Source organism: Hyla sarda, unplaced genomic scaffold (genome assembly GCF_029499605.1).
Source record: "Hyla sarda isolate aHylSar1 unplaced genomic scaffold, aHylSar1.hap1 scaffold_421, whole genome shotgun sequence".
NCBI classification, from domain to species: domain Eukaryota; kingdom Metazoa; phylum Chordata; class Amphibia; order Anura; family Hylidae; genus Hyla; species Hyla sarda.
The window spans coordinates 209,895-232,692 of NW_026610436.1; the positions used below are offsets into that span (position 1 = coordinate 209,895).

The window sequence follows — 22,798 nt, forward strand, 5'->3', positions numbered from 1 at the left end:
CTGAGGTGAATGGTCGTATTGTAACCCCTCAGGACATAATACTGAGGTGAATGGTCGTATTGTAACCCCTCAGGACATAATACTGAGGTGAATGGTCGTATTGTAGCCCCTCAGGACATGATACTGAGGTGAATAGTCGTATTGTAACCCCTCAGGACATAATACTGAGGTGAATGGTCGTATTGTAGCCCCTCAGGACATAATACTGAGGTGAATGGTAGTATTGTAGCCCCTCAGGACATAATACTGAGGTGAATGGTCGTATTGCAGCCTCCCAGGACACGATATTGAGGTGAATGGTTGTATTGTAGCCTCTCAGAACATAATACTGAGGTGAATGGTTGTATTGTAGCCCCTCAGGACATGATACTGAGGTGATTGGTCGTATTGTACCCCCTCAGGACATGATACTCAGGTGAATGGTCGTATTGTAGCCCCTCAGGACATGATACTGAGGTGAATGGTTGTATTGTAGCCCCTCAGGACACGATACTGAGGTGGATGGTCGTATTATAGCCCCTCAGGACATGATACTGAGGTGAATGTTCATATTGTAGCCCCTCAGGACGTGATACTGAGGTGAATGGTCGTATTGTAGCCCCTCAGGACATGATTCTGAGGTGAATGGTTGTATTGTAGCCCCTCAGGACATGATACTGAGGTTAATGGTTGTATTGTAGACCCTCAGAACATGATACTGAGGTGAATGGTCATATTGTAGTCTCTCAAGACATGATACTGAAGTGAATGGTGGTATTGTAGCCCCTCAGGACATGATACTGAGGTGAATGGTGGTATTGTAGCCCCTCAGGACATGATACTGAGGTGAATGGTTGTATTGTAGCCCCTCAGGACATGATACTGAGGTGAATGGTCGTATTATAGCCCCTCAGGACATGATACCGAGGTGAATGGTCGTATTGTAGTCTTTCAGGACATGATACTGAGGTGAATGGTCGTATTGCAGTCTCTCAGGACATGATACTGAGGTAAATGGTTGTATTGTAGCCCCTCAGGACATACTACTGAAGTTAATGGTCGTATTGTAGCCCCTCAGGACATGATACTGAGGTGAATGGTCGTATTGTAGCCTCCCAGGACATGATACTGAGGTGAATGGTCGTATTTTAGCCCCTCAGGACATGATACTGAGGTGAATGGTTGTATTGTAGCCTCTCAGGACATGATACTGAGGTGAATGGTTGTATTGTAGCCCCTCAGGACATGATACTGAGGTGAATGGTCGTATTGTAGACCCTCAGGACATGATACTGAAGTGAATGGTTTTATTGTAGCCCCTCAGGACACGATACTGAGGTGAATGGTTGTATTGTAGCCTCCCAGGACATGATACTGAGGTGAATGGTCGTATTGTAGCCCCTCAGGACAGACTACTGAAGTGAATGGTCGTATTGTAGCCCCTCAGGACATGATACTGAGGTGAATGGTCGTATTGTAGCCCCTCAGGACATGATACTGAGGTGAATGGTTTTATTGTAGCCCCTCAGGACATGATACTGAGGTGAATGGTTGTATTGTAGCCCCTCAGGACATGATACTGAGGTGAATGGTCGTATTGTAGCACCTCAGGACATGATACTGAGGTGAATGGTTGTATTGTAGACCCTCAGGACATGATACTGAGGTGAATGGTCGTAGTGTAGCCCCTCAGGACATGATACTGAGGTGAATGGTCGTATTGTAGCCCCTCAGGACATGATACTGAGGTGAATGGTTGTATTGTAGCCCCTCAGGACATGATACTGAGGTTAATGGTTGTATTGTAGCCCCTCAGGACATAGTACTGAAGTGAATGGTCATATTGTAGCCCCTCAGGACATGATACTAAGGTGAATTGTTTTATTGTAGCCCCTCAGGACATGATACTGAGGTGAATGGTTGTATTGTAGCCCCTCAGGATATGATACTGAGGTGAATGGTTGTATTGTAGCCCCTCAGGACATGATACTGAGGTGAATGGTCGTATTGTAGCCTCTCAGGACATGATACTGAGGTGAATGGTTTTATTGTAGCCTCTCAGGACATGATACTGAGGTGAATGGTCGTATTGTAGCCTCTCAGGACATGATACTGAGGTGAATGGTCGTATTGTAGCCTCTCAGGACATGATACTGAGGTGAATGGTTTTATTGTAGCCCCTCAGGACATGATACTGAGGTGAATGGTTGTATTGTAGCCCCTCAGGACATGATACTGAGGTGAATGGTGGTATTGTAGCCCCTCAGGACATGATACTGAGGTGAATGGTCGTATTGTAGCCCCTCAGGACATGATACTGAGGTGAATGGTCGTATTGTAGCCTCTCAGGACATGATACTGAGGTGAATGGTCGTATTGTAGCCCCTCAGGACATGATACTGAGGTGAATGGTTTTATTGTAGCCTCTCAGGACATGATACTGAGGTGAATGGTCGTATTGTAGCCCCTCAGGACATGATACTGAGGTGAATGGTTTTATTGTAGCCTCTCAGGACATGATACAGAGGTGAATGGTCGTATTGTAGCCCCTCACCTGTACAGATGACCCCGGCATGTTCTCCTGGTGAACACTCTCGTTTTCCAATCTCTTTACATTCCCATAGAAAGTTTTCAGTTCCTCTGCACACTGCTCCATTTTGATGGATCCGCGGGGGTCCACTTCCAAAGTGAGATCCTCTCAATGCTGATAAAGCGGAGCCACACTTCAGCTGACGACATGTGACCTCTGCATCCAGGGCGTCCCAGCCATCATGACACACCGAGCCCCAGACTCCATCCATGAAGATCTCCACACGACCCGCACAGTGACCACTAGAACCCGTGAGGCGTAAGACTGGTTGTTCTGTGGAGGAGATGAAGCAGAATGTCCATTAGATTTTGATACTTTAGATGATAATAAATGTAATAATCATAATAAAATGAGGGGACGGAGAAGAAGTTCCCATAATGTATCCATCTGAAACCACCGGACACCACCAGACCCCACTGGACACCACCGGACACCACCAGACTCCATCAGACACGACCTGACACGATAACACACCACCAGAAACGATCACACACCACCAGACACCACCTGAAACTATCACACACCACCAGACACCACCTGAAACTATCACACACCACCAGACACCACCTGAAACTATCACACACCACCAGACACCACCAGAAACGATCACACACCACCAGACACCACCAGAAACTATCACACACCACCAGACACCACCTGAAACGATCACACACCAACAGACACCACCTGAAACGATCACACACCACCAGACACCACCAGAAACGATCACACACCACCAGACGCCACCAGAAATGATCAGACACCACCAGAAACGATCACACACCACCAGACACCACCTGAAACTATCACACACCACCAGACACCACCTGAAACGATCACACACCACCAGACACCACCTGAAACTATCACACACCACCAGACACCACCTGAAACTATCACACACCACCAGACACCACCAGAAACGATCACAAGCCACCAGACACCACCAGAAACGATCACACACCACCAGACACCACCTGAAACGATCACACGCCACCAGACACCACCTGAAACGATCACACACCACCAGACACCACCTGAAACTATCACAAGCCACCAGACACCACCAGAAACGATCACACACCACCAGACACCACCTGAAACGATCACACGCCACCAGACACCACCTGAAACGATCACACACCACCAGACACCACCTGAAACGATCACACACCACCAGACACCACCAGAAACTATCACACACCACCAGACACCACCTGAAACCATCACACACCACCAGACACCACCAGAAACAATCACACACCACCAGAGACAACCACACACCACCAGACACGATCACACACCACCAGACACCACCAGAAACGATCACACACCAACAGAGGTGTCCACACACCACCAGACACCACCAGAAACTATCACACACCACCAGACACCACCTGAAACTATCACACACCACCAGACACCACCTGAAACCATCACACACCACCAGACACCACCAGAAACAATCACACACCACCAGACAGCACCAGAAACGATCACACACCACCAGACACCACCTGAAACTATCACAAGCCACCAGACACCACCAGAAACAATCACACACCACCATACACCACCTGAAACGATCACACACCACCAGACACCACCTGAAACTATCACAAGCCACCAGACACCACCAGAAACGATCACACACCACAAGACACCACCTGAAACGATCACACGCCACCAGACACCACCTGAAACGATCACACACCACCAGACACCACCAGAAACTATTACACACCACCAGACACCACCTGAAACGATCACACGCCACCAGACACCACCTGAAACGATCACACACCACCAGACACCACCTGAAACGATCACACACCACCAGACACCACCAGAAACTATCACACACCACCAGACACCACCTGAAACCATCACACACCACCAGACACCACCAGAAACAATCACACACCACCAGAGACAACCACACACCACCAGACACGATCACACACCACCAGACACCACCAGAAACGATCACACACCAACAGAGGTGTCCACACACCACCAGACACCACCAGAAACTATCACACACCACCAGACACCACCTGAAACTATCACACACCACCAGACACCACCTGAAACCATCACACACCACCAGACACCACCAGAAACAATCACACACCACCAGACAGCACCAGAAACGATCACACACCACCAGACACCACCTGAAACGATCACACACCACCAGACACCACCAGAAACGATCACACACCACCAGACACCACCAGAAACAATCACACACCACCAGAGACAACCACACACCACCAGACACGATCACACACCACCAGACACCACCAGAAACGATCACACACCAACAGAGACGTCCACACACCACCAGACACGATCACACACCACCAGACACCACCTGAAGCGATCACACACCACCAGACACCACCAGAAATGATCAGACACCACAAAAACGATCACACACCACCAGACACCACCAGAAACGATCACACACCACCAGACACCACCTGAAACTATTACACACCACCAGAGACAACCACACACCACCAGACACCACCTGAAACGATCACACACCACCAGACAGCACCAGAAACTATCACACACCACCAGAGACAACCACACACCACCAGACACCACAGAAACGATCACACACCACCAGACACCACCAGAAACGATCACACACCACCAGACACCACCTGAAACTATTACACACCACCAGACACCACCTGAAACGATCACACACCACCAGACACCACCAGAAACGATCACACACCACCAGACACCACCATAAATGATCACACACCACCAGACAGCACCAGAAACAATCACAGACCACCAGACAGCACCAGAAACTATCACACACCACCAGAGACAACCACACACCACCAGACACGATCACACACCACCAGACACGATCACACACCACCAGACACCACCAGAAATGATCAGACACCACAGAAACGATCACACACTACCAGACACCACCAGAAACGATCACACACCACCAGACACCACCAGAAACGATCACACATCAACATACACAACAACACACCACCAGACACGACCAGAAACGACCACACACTACCAGAGACGACCACACACCACGAGACATGACCGGACACGATAACACACACCACCAGACACAACCAGAAACGATCAAACACACCACCAGAGATGACCACACACCATCAGAGATGACCACACACCACCAGACATGACCACATACCTCCAGACATGACCACACACCACCAGACATGACCATACACCACCAGACACCACCAGAAACGATCACACACCACCAGACACCACCAGAAACGATCACACACCACCAGACACGATCACACACCACCAGACACCACCAGAAACGATCACACACCACCAGACACCACCAGAAATGATCAGACACCACAGAAACGATCACACACCACCAGACACCACCGGAAACGATCACACACCACCAGACACCACCAGACACGTTCACACACCACCAGACACCACCAGAAACGATCACACACCAACAGAGACGACCACACACCACCAGACACGTTCACACACCACCAGACACCACCTGAAGCGATCACACACCACCAGACACCACCAGAAATGATCACACACCACAGAAACGATCACACACCACCAGACACCACCAGAAACGATCACACACCACCAGACACCACCGGAAACGATCACACACCACCAGACAGCACCAGAAACTATCACACACCACCAGAGACAACCACACACCACCAGACACGATCACACACCACCAGACACCACCAGAAACGATCACACACCAACAGAGACGACCACACACCACCAGACACCACCAGAAACGATCACATACCAACAGAGACGACCACACACCACCAGACACGTTCACACACCACCAGACACCACCTGAAGCGATCACACACCACCAGAAATGATCAGACACCACAGAAACGATCACACACCACCAGACACCACCAGAAACGATCACACACCACCAGACACCACCTGAAACTATTACACACCACCAGACACCACCTGAAACGATCACACACCACCAGACACCACCAGAAACGATCACACACCACCAGAAATGATCACACATCACCAGACAGCACCAGAAACAATCACACACCACCAGACAGCACCAGAAACTATCACACACCACCAGAGACAACCACACACCACCAGAAACGATCACACACCACCAGACACCACCAGAAACGATCACACACCACCAGACACCACCAGAAACGATCACACACCACCAGACACCACCAGAAATGATCAGAGACCACAGAAACGATCCCACACCACCAGACACCACCAGAAACGATCACACACCACCAGACAGCACCAGAAACTATCACACACCACCAGAGACAACCACACACCACCAGAAACGATAACACACCACCAGACACCACCAGAAACGATCACACACCAACATACACAACAACACACCACCAGACAAGACCAGAAACGACCACACACTACCAGAGACGACCACACACCACGAGACATGACCGGATACGATAACACACACCACCAGACACAACCAGAAACGATCACACACACCACCAGAGACGACCACACACCATCAGAGATGACCACACACCACCAGACATGACCACACACCTCCAGACATGACCACACACCACCAGACATGACCATACACCACCAGACACCACCAGTCACGATCACACACCACCAGACACCACCAGAAACGATCACACACCAACAGAGACGATCACACACCACCAGACACGACCAGAGACGACCACACACCACCAGAGATGACCGGACACAATCACAAACCACCAGACACAACCAGAAACGATCACACACACCACCAGAGATGACCACACACCACCAGACATGACCACACATCACCAGACACAACCAGAAACGATCACACACACCACCAGAGATGACCACACACCACCAGACATGACCACACACCTCCAGACATGACCACACACCACCAGACATGACCACCAGACACCACCGGACACGATCACACACCACCAGACACCACCAGAAACAATCACACACACCACCAGAGATGACCACACACCACCAGACATGACCACACACCATCAGACATGACCACACACCACCAGACATGACCACACACCACCAGACACCACCAGAAACGATCACACACACCACCAGAGATGACCACACACCACCAGACATGACCACAAACCTCCAGACATGACCACACACCACCAGACACCACCGGACACGATCACACACCACCAGAGACGACCACACACCACCAGATATGATCACACAACACAAGACACCACCACACACACCACCAGACACCACCAGACATGATCACACACCACCATAGATGACCACACACCACCAGACACCACCAGACATGATCATACACCACAATAGATGACCACACACCACCAGACACCACCAGAAGCGATCACACACCACCAGAGATGACCACACACCACCAGACGCGAACACACACCACAAGACGTGACCCCACACCACCAGACACGGCCACACACCACCAGACGCGACCACACACCACCAGACACGGCCAAACACCACCAGACATGACCACACATCACCAGACCCCACCGGACATTATCAGACACGACCACACACCACCAGACACCACCAGAAACAATCACACACCACCAGACAGCACCAGAAATGATCACACACCACCAGACACCACCAGAAACTATCACACACCACCAGACACCACCAGAAATGATCAGACACCACAGAAACGATCACACACCACCAGACACCACCAGAAACAATCACACACCACCAGACAGCACCAGAAACTATCACACACCACCAGAGACAACCACACACCACCAGAGACAACCACACACCACCAGACACCACCAGAAATGATCACACACCACCAGACACCACCAGAAACGATCACACACCACAGAACGACCACACACCACCAGACACGATCACACACCACCAGACACCACCAGAAATGATCACACACCACCAGACACCACCAGAAATGATCAGACACCACAGAACGATCACACACCACCAGACACCACCGGAAATGATCACACACCACCAGACAGCACCAGAAACTATCACACACCACCAGAGACAACCGCACACCACCAGACACCACCTGAAACGATCAAACGCCACCAGACACCACCAGAAATGATCACACACCACAGAAACGATCACACACCACCAGACACCACCAGAAACGATCACACACCACCAGACACCACCTGAAACTATTACACACCACCAGACACCACCTGAAACTATCACACACCACCAGACACCACCAGAAAGCACCAGAAACAATCACACACCACCAGACAGCACCAGAAACTATCACACACCACCAGAGACAACCACACACCACCAGAAACGATCACACACCACCAGACACCACCAGAAACGATCACACACCACCAGACACCACCAGAAATGATCAGACAGCACAGAAACGATCACACACCACCAGACACCACCAGAAACGATCACACACCACCAGACAGCACCAGAAACTATCACACACCACCAGAGACAACCACACACCACCAGAAACGATCACACACCACCAGACACCACCAGAAACGATCACACACCAACATACACAACAACACACCACCAGACGTCCAGAAACAACCACACACTACCAGAGACGACCACACACCACGAGACATGACCGGACACGATAACACACACCACCAGACACAACCAGAAACGATCACACACACCACCAGAGACGACCACACACCATCAGAGATGACCACACACCACCAGACATGACCACACACCACCAGACATGACCATACACCACCAGACACCACCAGAAACGATCACACACCACCAGACACCACCAGAAACGATCACACACAACCAGACACCACCAGAAACTATCACACACCAACAGAGACGATCACACACCACCAGACACGATCACACACCACCAGACACGACCAGAGACGACCACACACCACCAGAGATGACCGGACACGATCACACACCACCAGACACAACCAGAAACGATCACACACACCACCAGAGATGACCACACACCACCAGAGATTACCACACACCACCAAACATGACCACACACCTCCAGACAAGACCACACACCACCAGACATGACCACACACCACCAAATACAACCACACACCACCAGACACCACCAGAAACGATCACACACACCACCAGAGATGACCACACACCACCAGACATGACCACACACCTCCAGACATGACCACACACCACCAGACATGACCACCGGACACGATCACATACCACCAGACACCACCAGAAACGATCACACACACCACCAGAGATGACCACACACCACCAGACATGACCACACACCCCCAGACATGACCACACACCACCAGAGATGACCACACACCACCAGACATGACCACACACCACCAGACATGACCACACACCACCAGACACGACCACACACCACCAGACATGACCACAGACCACCAGACACCACCAGAAATGATCATACACCACCAGGGATGACCACACACCACCAGACACGACCACCAGAGACGACCACACACCACCAGACACAACCACACACCATCAGACACAACCACACACCACCAGACACAACCACACACCACCAGACACGACAAGAAACTATCACACACCACCAGAAACTACCACACACCACCAGACACCACCAGAAACGATCACACACCACCAGACACGATCACACACCACCAGACACCACCAGAGACGACCACACACCACCAGACACGATCACACACCACCAGACACCACCAGAAACGATCATACACCACCACGGATGACCACACACCACCAGAGACGACCACACACCACCAGACACGATCACACACCACCAGAGACGATCACACACCACCAGACATGACCACACACCACCAGAGACGACCACATACCACCAGACACGATCACACACCACCAGAGACGACCACACACCACCAGACATGATCACACAACACAAGACACCACCACAGACACCACCAGACACCACCAGACATGATCACACACCACCAGAGATGACCACACACCACCAGACGCGACCACACACCACCAGACGCGACCACACACCACCAGACACAACCACACACCACCAGACATGACCACACACCACCAGACACGACCACACACCACCAGACACGGCCACACACCACCAGACACGGCCACACACCACCAGACCCCACCGGACATTATCAGACACGACCACACACCACCAGACACCACCAGAAACGATCACACACCACCAGACGCCACCAGAAATGATCAGACACCACCAGAAACGATCACACACCACCAGACACCACCAGAAACGATCACACACCACCAGACAGCACCAGAAACTATCACACACCACCAGAGACAACCACACACCACCAGAAACGATCACACACCACCAGACACCACCAGAAACGCTCACACACCAACAGAGACGACCACACACCACCAGACACGATCACACACCACCAGACACGACCAGAAACGACCACACACTACCAGAGACGACCACACACCACCAGACAAGACCGGACACGATCACACACCACCAGACACCACCAGAAACGATCACACACACCACCAGAGATGACCACACACCTCCAGACATGACCACACACCACCAGACATGACCACCAGACACCACCGGACACGATCACACACCACCAGACACCACCAGAAACGATCACACACACCACCAGAGACGACCACACACCAGAGATGACCACACACCCCCAGACATGACCACACACCACCAGAGATGACCACACACCACCAGACATGACCACACACCACCAGACACGACCACACACCAGCAGACACGACTACACGACTACACACCACCAGACACCACCAGAAAAGATCACACACCACCAGACACCACCTGAAACGATCACACACCACCAGACACCACCTGAAACGATCACACACCACCAGACACCACCAGAAACGATCACACACCACAAGACACCACCAGAAATGATCAGACACCACAGAAACGATCACACATCACCAGACACCACCAGAAACCATCGCACACCACCAGACAGCACCTGAAACGATCACACACCACCAGACACCACCTGAAACGATCACACACCACCAGAAACCATCTGAAACGATCACACACCACCAGACACCACCAGAAATGATCAGACACCACAGAAACGATCACACACCACCAGACACCACCAGAAACCATCGCACACCACCAGACAGCACCAGAAACGATCACACACCACCAGAGACAACCACACACCACCAGAAACGATCACACACCACCAGAAACGATCACACACCAACAGAGACAACCACACACCACCAGACACGACCAGAAACGACCACACACTACCAGAGATGACCACACACCACCAGACATGACCGGACACTATAACACACCACCAGACACAACCAGAAACGATTACACACACCACCAGAGATGACCACACACCACCAGACATGACCACACACCTCCAGACATGACCATACACCACCAGACATGACCACACACCACCAGACACAACCGGAAACGATCACACACCACCAGAGACGACCACACACCATCAGAGATGACCACACACCACCAGACATGACCACACACCACCAGACATGACCACACACCACCAGAAACGATCACACACCACCAGAAACCACCAGAAATGATCAGACACCACCAGAAACGATCACACACCACCAGAAACCACCAGAAATGATCAGACACCACCAGAAACGATCACACACCACCAGACACCACCAGAAACGATCACACACCACCAGACACCACCAGAAACGATCACACACCACCAGAAACCACCAGAAATTATCACACACCACCAGACAGCACCAGACACGATCACACACCAACAGAGACGACCACACACCACCAGACACGATCACACACCACCAGACACCACCAGAAACGATCACACACCAACAGAGACGACCACACACCACCAGACACGATCACACACCACCAGACACCACCAGACACGATCACACACCAACAGAGACGACCACACACCACCAGACACGATCACACACCACCAGACACGATAACACACCACCAGACAACACCAGACACGATCACACACCACCAGACATGACCAGAAACGACCACACACCACCAGAGACAACCACACACCACCAGACATGACCGGACACGATCACACACCACCAGACACAACCAGAAACGATCACACACACCACCAGAGATGACCACACACCACCAGAGATGACCACACACCATCAGACATGACCACACACCATCAGACACCACCAGACACCACCAGACACAACCACACACCACCAGACACCACCAGAAACGATCACACACACCACCAGAGATGACCACACACCTCCAGACATGACCACACACCACCAGACATGACCACCAGACACCACCGGACACGATCACACACCACCAGACACCACCAGAAACGATCAGACACACCACCAGAGATGACCACACACCAGAGATGACCACACACCCCCAGACATGACCACACACTATCAGAGATGACTACACACCACCAGACACGACCACACACCACCAGACACCACCAGAAATGATCATACACCACCAGGGATGACCACACACCACCAGACACGACCACCAGAGACGACCACACACCACCAGACACAACCACACACCATCAGACACAACCACACACCACCAGAAACAGCCACACACCACCAGACACCACAAGAAACGATCATACACCACCAGACACCACCAGAGACGACCACACACCACGAGACACGATCACACACCACCAGACACCACCAGGGATGACCACACACCACCAGACACGACCACCAGAGACGATCACACACCACCAGACACAACCAGAAACGATCACACACACCACCAGAGATGACCACACACCACCAGAGATGACCACACACCATCAGACATGACCACACACCACCAGACATGACCACACACCACCAGACACAACCACACACCACCAGACACCACCAGAAACGATCACACACACCACCAGAGATGACCACACACCTCCAGACATGACCACACACCACCAGACATGACCACCAGACACCACCGGACACGATCACACACCACCAGACACCACCAGAAACGATCAGACACACCACCAGAGATGACCACACACCAGAGATGACCACACACCCCCAGACATGACCACACACTATCAGAGATGACTACACACCACCAGACACGACCACACACCACCAGACACCACCAGAAATGATCATACACCACCAGGGATGACCACACACCACCAGACACGACCACCAGAGACGACCACACACCACCAGACACAACCACACACCATCAGACACAGCCACACACCACCAGACACAGCCACACACCACCAGACACCACAAGAAACGATCATACACCACCAGACACCACCAGAGACGACCACACACCACGAGACACGATCACACACCACCAGACACCACCAGAAACGATCACACACCACCAGACACCACCAGAGACGACCACACACCAAAAGACACGATCACACACCACCAGACACCACCAGAAACGATCATACACCACCACGGATGACCACACATCACCAGAGACGACCACACACCACCAGACACGATCACACACCACCAGAGACGACCACATACCACCAGACATGATCACACACCACAAGACACCACCACACACACCACCAGAGACGACCACACACCACCAGACATGATCAAACACCACAAGAGACCACCACACACACCACCAGACACCACCAGACATGATCACACACCACCAGACACCACCAGACGCGATCACACACCACCAGAGATGACCACACACCAATAGACGCGACCACACACCACCAGACATGACCACACACCACCAGACATGACCACACACCACCAGACACGGCCACACACCACCAGACATGACCACACACCACCAGAAACGATCACACACCACCAGACACCACCAGAAACGATCACACACCACCAGACACCACCAGAAATGATCAGACACCACCAGAAACGATCACACACCACCAGAAACGATCACACACCACCAGACACCACCAGAAACTATCACACACCACCAGAGACAACCACACACCACCAGAAACGATCACACACCACCAGACACCACCAGAAACTATCACACACCAACAGAGACGACCACACACCACCAGACACGATCACACACCACCAGACAGCACCGGAAACTATCACACACCACCAGAGACAACCACACACCACCAGAAACGATCACACACCACCAGACACCACCAGAGACAACCACACACCAACAGAGATGACCACACACCACCAGACACGATCACACACCACCAGACACGACCAGAAACGACCACACACTACCAGAGACGATCACCACACACCACCAGACATGACCGGACACGATCACACTCTACCACACACCACTAGAAACGATCACACACCACCAGACACCACCAGAAACGATCACACACCAACAGAGATGACCACACACCACCAGACACGATCACACACCACCAGACACGACCAGAAACGACCACACACTACCAGAGACGACCACACACCACCAGACATGACCAGAAAAGATCACACACCACCAGACACAACCAGAAACGATCACACACACCACCAGAGAAGACCACACACCTCCAGACATGACCACCGGACACGATCACATACCACCAGACACCACCAGAAATGATCATACACCACCAGGGATGACCACACACCACCAGACACGACCACCAGAGACGACCACACACCACCAGACACAACCACACACCATCAGACACAACCACACACCACCAGACACAGCCACACACCACCAGACACCACAAGAAACGATCATACACCACCAGACACCACCAGAGACGACCACACACCACGAGACACGATCACACACCACCAGACACCACCAGAAACGATCACACACCACCAGACACCACCAGAGACGACCACACACCAAAAGACACGATCACACACCACCAGACACCACCAGAAACGATCATACACCACCACGGATGACCACACATCACCAGAGACGACCACACACCACCAGACACGATCACACACCACCAGAGACGACCACATACCACCAGACATGATCACACACCACAAGACACCACCACACACACCACCAGAGACGACCACACACCACCAGACATGATCAAACACCACAAGAGACCACCACACACACCACCAGACACCACCAGACATGATCACACACCACCAGACACCACCAGACGCGATCACACACCACCAGAGATGACCACACACCAATAGACGCGACCACACACCACCAGACATGACCACACACCACCAGACATGACCACACACCACCAGACACGGCCACACATCACCAGACATGACCACACACCACCAGAAACGATCACACACCACCAGACACCACCAGAAACGATCACACACCACCAGACACCACCAGAAATGATCAGACACCACCAGAAACGATCACACACCACCAGAAACGATCACACACCACCAGACACCACCAGAAACTATCACACACCACCAGAGACAACCACACACCACCAGAAACGATCACACACCACCAGACACCACCAGAAACTATCACACACCAACAGAGACGACCACACACCACCAGACACGATCACACACCACCTGACAGCACCGGAAACTATCACACACCACCAGAGACAACCACACACCACCAGAAACGATCACACACCACCAGACACCACCAGAGACAACCACACACCAACAGAGATGACCACACACCACCAGACACGATCACACACCACCAGACACGACCAGAAACGACCACACACTACCAGAGACGACCACACACCACCAGACATGACCGGACACGATCACACTTTACCACACACCACTAGAAACGATCACACACCACCAGAAACCACCAGAAACGATCACACACCAACAGAGATGACCACACACCACCAGACACGATCACACACCACCAGACACGACCAGAAACGACCACACACTACCAGAGACGACCACACACCACTAGACATGACCGGAAAAGATCACACACCACCAGACACAACCAGAAACGATCACACACACCACCAGAGAAGACCACACACCATCAGAGATGACCACACACCAGCAGACATGACCACACATCACCAGACATGACCATACACCACCAGACACCACCAGAAACGATCACACACCACCAGAAACGATCACACACCACCAGAAACGATCACACACCACCAGACACCACCAGAAACGATCACACACCACCAGAAACGATCACACACCACCAGACACTACCAGAAACGATCACACACCACCAGAAACGATCACACACCACCAGACACCACCAGAAACGATCACACACCACCAGACACCACCAGAAACGATCACACACCACCAGACACGATCACACACCACCAGACACCACCAGAAACGATCACACACCACCAGACACGATCACACACCACCAGACACCACCAGAAATTATCAGACACCACCAGAAACGATCAAACACCACCAGACACCACCAGAAACGATCACACACCACCAGACAGCACCAGAAACTATCACACACCAACAGAGACGACCACACACCACCAGACACAACCAGAAACTATCACACACTACCAGAGACGACCACACACCACCAGACATGACCGGACACGATCACACACCACCAGACACAACCAGAAATGATGACACACACCACCAGAGAAGACCACACACCACCAGAGACGACCACACACCACCAGACACAACAACACACCACCAGACACCACCAGAAACGATCACACACACCACCAGAGATGATCACACACCACCAGACATGGCCACACACCTCCAGACATGACCACACACCACCAGACATGACCACCAAACACCACCAGACACGATCACACACCACCAGAAACGATCACACACATCACCAGAGACGACCACACACCAGAGATGAACACACACCCCCAGACATGACCACACACCACCAGAGATGACCACACACCACCAGACACGATCACACACCACTAGACACGACCACACACCACCAGACACCACCAGAAACGATCATACACCCCCCAGGGATGACCACATACCACCAGACACGACCACCAGAGACGACCACACACCAGAGACGACCACACACCACCAGAGACGACCACACACCACCAGAGACGACCACACACCACCAGACACAACCACACACCACCAGACACCACAAGAAACGATCACACACCACCAGAAACTACTACACACCACCAGACACCACCAGAAACGTTCACACACCACCAGAAACGATCACACACCACCAGACACTACCAGAAACGATCATACACCACCAGGGATGACCACACACCACCAGACATGACCACACACCACTAGACACAACAACACACCGCCAGACACCACCAGAAACGATCACACACACCGCCAGAGATGACCACACACCACCAGACATGACCACACACCTCGAGACATGACCACACACCACCAGACATGACCACACACCACCAGACATGACCACACACCACCAGACATGACCACACACCACCAGACACAACAACACACCACCAGACACCACTAGAAACGATCACACACACCACCAGATATGACCACCAGACACCACCAGACACGATCACACACCACCAGACACCACCAGAAACGATCACACACACCACCAGAGATGACCACACACCAGAGATGACCACACACCACCAGACACGATCACACACCACCAGACATGACCACACACCCCCAGACATGACCACACACCACCAGAGATGACCAGACACCACCAGACATGACCACACACCACCAGACACGACCACACACCACCAGACACGACCACACACCCCCAGACATGACCACACACCACCAGAGATGACCACACACCACCAGACATGACCACACACCACCAGACATGACCACATACCTCCGGACATGACCACACACCACCAGACATGACCATACACCACCAGACACCACCAGTCACGATCACACACCACCAGACACCACCAGAAACGATCACACACCACCAGACACGATCACACACCACCAGACACCACCAGACATGACCACACACCACCAGACACGATCACACACCACCAGACACGACCACACACCACCAGACACCACCAGAAATGATCATACACCCCCAGGAATGACCACACACCACCAGACACGACCACCAGAGACGACCACACACCAGAGATGACCACACACCACCAGAGACGACCACACACCACCAGACACCACAAGAAACGATCACACACACCACCAGAAACTACTACACACAACCAGACACCACCAGAAACTATCACACACCACCAGAAACGATCACACACCACCAGACACCACCAGAAACGATCATACACCACCAGGGATGACCACACACCACCGCAGACGACCACACACCACCAGACACCACCACACACCACCAGACATGACCACACACCTCGAGACATGACCACACACCACCAGACATGACCACACACCACCAGACACAACCACACACCACCAGACACCGCCATAAATGATCACATACCACAAGAGACGACGACACACCACCAGACATGACCACACACCACCAGACATGACCACCGGACACGATCACACACCACCAGACACCACCAGAAATGATCACACACACCACCAGAGACAACCACACGCCAGAGTTGACCACACACCACCAGACATGACCACTAGACACCACCGGACACGATCACACACCACCACACACCACCAGACATGACCACACACCACCAGAGATGACCACACACCACCAGAGATGACCACACATGACCAGACATGACCACACACCACCAGACACGACCACACACCACCAGACATGACCACACACCACCAGAAACAATCATACACCACCAGGGATGACCACACACCACCAGACACGACCACCAGAGATGACCACACACCACCAGAGACGACCACACACCACCAGAGACGACCACACACCACCAGACACAACCACACACCATCAGACACAACCACACACCACCAGACACCACAAGAGACGATCACACACCACCAGAAACTACCACACACCACCAGACACCACCAGACACGATCACACACTACCAGACACCACCAGAAACAATCATACACCACCAGGGATGACCACACACCACCAGAGACGACCACACACCACCAGACACGATCACACACCACCAGAGACGACCACACACTACCAGACACCACCAGACATGATCACACACCACCATAGATGACCACACACCACCAGACACGATCACACACCACCAGAGATGACCACACACCACCAGACAAGACCACACACCACCAAACGCGACCACACACCACCAGACGCGACCACACACCACCAGATGCGACCACACACCACCAGACACGACCAGACATGACCACACATCACCAGACACGACCACACACCACCAGACACGGCCACACACCACCAGACATGACCACACACCACCAGACCCCACCGGACATTATCAGACACGACCACACACCACCAGATACGACCACACACCACCAGACACGACCACCAGACACGACCACACACCACCAGACACGAACACACACCACCACACACGAACACACACCACCACACACAAACACACACCACCAGACATGACCACACACACGATCAGACACGACCACACACCACCAGACACGACCACACACCACCAGACATGACCACACTCCACCAGACATGGCCACACACCCCCAGACACCACCAGACATGACCACACACCACCAGACATGACCACACACCACCAGACACGACCACACACCACCTGACACAACCACACCCCCCCAGACACCACCAGATACGACCACACACCACCAGACATGACCACACACCACCAGACACAACACCACACCACCAGACACAACCACACACCACCAGACACCACCCGACACAACCACACACAACCACGCACCAGACATGACCACACACCACCAGACACGACCACACACCACCAGACACGACCACACACCACCAGACATGACCACACACCACCAGACACGATCACACACCTCCAGACTCTACTGGACACCACCGGACATTACCAGACACCACCAGACACGGCCACACACCCCCAGACACGATCACACACAACTGCACATGAGCGGACACCACAAGACCCCGCCAGACATGACCGGACACCACCAGACCGCATCAGACACTACTGCACATAACCGGACACCACGGGATACCCCCAGACACCACCGGATACCACCAGACACCACCACCAGACATGACCACACACCACCAGACATGACCACACACCACCAGACACGACCGCACACCACCAGACATGACAACACACCACCAGACACGACCACACACCACCAGACACCACCACACACCACCAGACACCACCAGACATCACCGGACATGACCACACACCACCAGACACCACCAGACATCACCACACACCAACAGACGTGATCACACACCAGACACCACCACACACCACCAGACTCCACTGGACACCACCAGGCATTACCAGATACCACCAGACACGACCACACACCCCCAGACATGACCACACACCACCAGACATGACCACACAACACCAGACACAACCACACACCACCAGAGGAGTCTGGGGGACAGAGGAGTCTGGGGGACGAGGACAGAGGAGTCTGGGAGAGGAGGACAGAGGAGTCTGGGGGACGAGGACAGAGGAGTCTGGGAGACGAGGACATAGGAGTCTGGGAGACGAGGACAGAGGAGTCTAGTCTGGGGGATGAGGACAGAGGAGCCTGGGGGAGAAGGAGGACAGAGGAGCCTGGAGGAGAAGGAGGAGAGAGGAGTCTGGAGAAATAGGACAGAGAAGTCTGGAGGAAGAGGACAGAGGGGTCTGGAGGAAGAGGACAGAAGAGTCTGGAGGAGGAGGACAGAGGGGTCTGGGGAGGAGGAGGACAGAGGGGTCTGGGGAGGAGGAGGACAGAGGGGGCTGGGGGAGGAGGAGGACAGAGGGGGCTGGAGGGGACAGGAGTCTGGAGGAGGACAGAGGAGTGTGAAGGAGGAAGACAGAGGAGTGTGAAGGAGGAGGAAAGAGGAGTCTGGAGGGGACAGAGGAGTCTGGAGGGGACAGAGGAGTCTGGAGGAGGAGAACAGAGGAGTCTGGAGGGGACAGAGAAGTCTGGAGGAGGAGAACAGAGGAGTCTGGAGGAGGAGAGCAGAGGAGTCTAGAGGAGGAGAACAGAGGAGTCTGGAGGAGGAGAACAGAGGAGTCTGGAGGAGGAGAACAGAGGAGTCTGGAGGAGGAGAACAGAGGGGTCTGGAGGAGAAGGACAGAGGGGTCTGGGGAAGGAGGAGGACAGAGGAGTCTGGAGGAGGACAGATGAGTGTGGAGGGGACAGGAGTGTGGAGGAGGAGAACAGAGGAGTCTGGAGGAGGAGAACAGAGTAGTCTGGAGGAGCAGAACAGAGGGGTCTGGGGGAGGAGGAGGACAGAGGGGTCTGGGGGAGGAGGAGGACAGAGGGGTCTTGAGGAGGAGGACAGAGGAGTGTGAAGGAGGAGGACAGAGGGGTCTGGAGGAGAAGGACAGAGGTGTCTGGAGGAGGAGGACAGAGGGGTCTGGAGGAGGAGGACAGAGGGGTCTGGAGGAGGAGGACAGCGGAGTCTGGAGGAGGAGGACAGAGGGGTCTGGAGGAGGAGGACAGAGGGGTCTTGAGGAGGAGGACAGAGGGGTCTTGAGGAGGAGGACAGAGTGGTCTGGAGGAGGAGGACAGAGGAGTCTGGAGGAGGAGGACAGAGGAGTCTGGAGGAGGAGGACAGAGGGGTCTTGAGGAGGAGGACAGAGGGGTCTTGAGGAGGAGGACAGAGGGGTCTGGAGGAGGAGGACAGAGGGGTCTGGTGGGTGGAGGACAGAGGAATCTGGAGGAGGAGAACAGAGGAGTCTGGAGGAGGAGAACAGAGGAGTCTGGAGGAGGAGAACAGAGGGGTCTGGAGGAGAAGGACAGAGGGGTCTGGGGAAGGAGGAGGACCGAGGAGTCTGGAGGAGGAGGACAGAGGAGTCTGGTGAGAGGAGGACAGAGGGGCCTGGAGGTTGAGGACAGAGGAGTCTGAAGGAGGGGAGAGAGGAGTCTGGAGGAGGAGGACAGAGGAGTCTGGAGGGGACAGAGAAGTCTGGAGGAGGAGAACAGAGGAGTCTGGAGGAGGAGAGCAGAGGAGTCTAGAGGAGGAGAACAGAGGAATCTGGAGGAGGAGAACAGAGGAGTCTGGAGGAGGAGAACAGAGGAGTCTGGTGAAAGGAGGACAGAGGGGTCTGGAGGAGG

The 22,798-nt window shown here is 53.1% G+C and overlaps 1 protein-coding gene across 5 annotated transcripts in view; it reads right to left on the minus strand.

Moving 5' to 3' along the window:
• The window catches only part of LOC130333996 (T-cell differentiation antigen CD6-like), a 241,920-nt gene that overhangs the window by 192,226 nt on the left and 26,896 nt on the right, over window positions 1-22,798 (minus strand). For all 5 annotated transcript variants that reach the window (XM_056553855.1, XM_056553853.1, XM_056553854.1 and 2 more), the window contains exon 3: window positions 2,534-2,842. In XM_056553855.1, coding sequence (XP_056409830.1) covers window positions 2,534-2,842 — 309 coding nt within the window. The remainder of the gene's footprint in view (window positions 1-2,533; window positions 2,843-22,798) is intronic.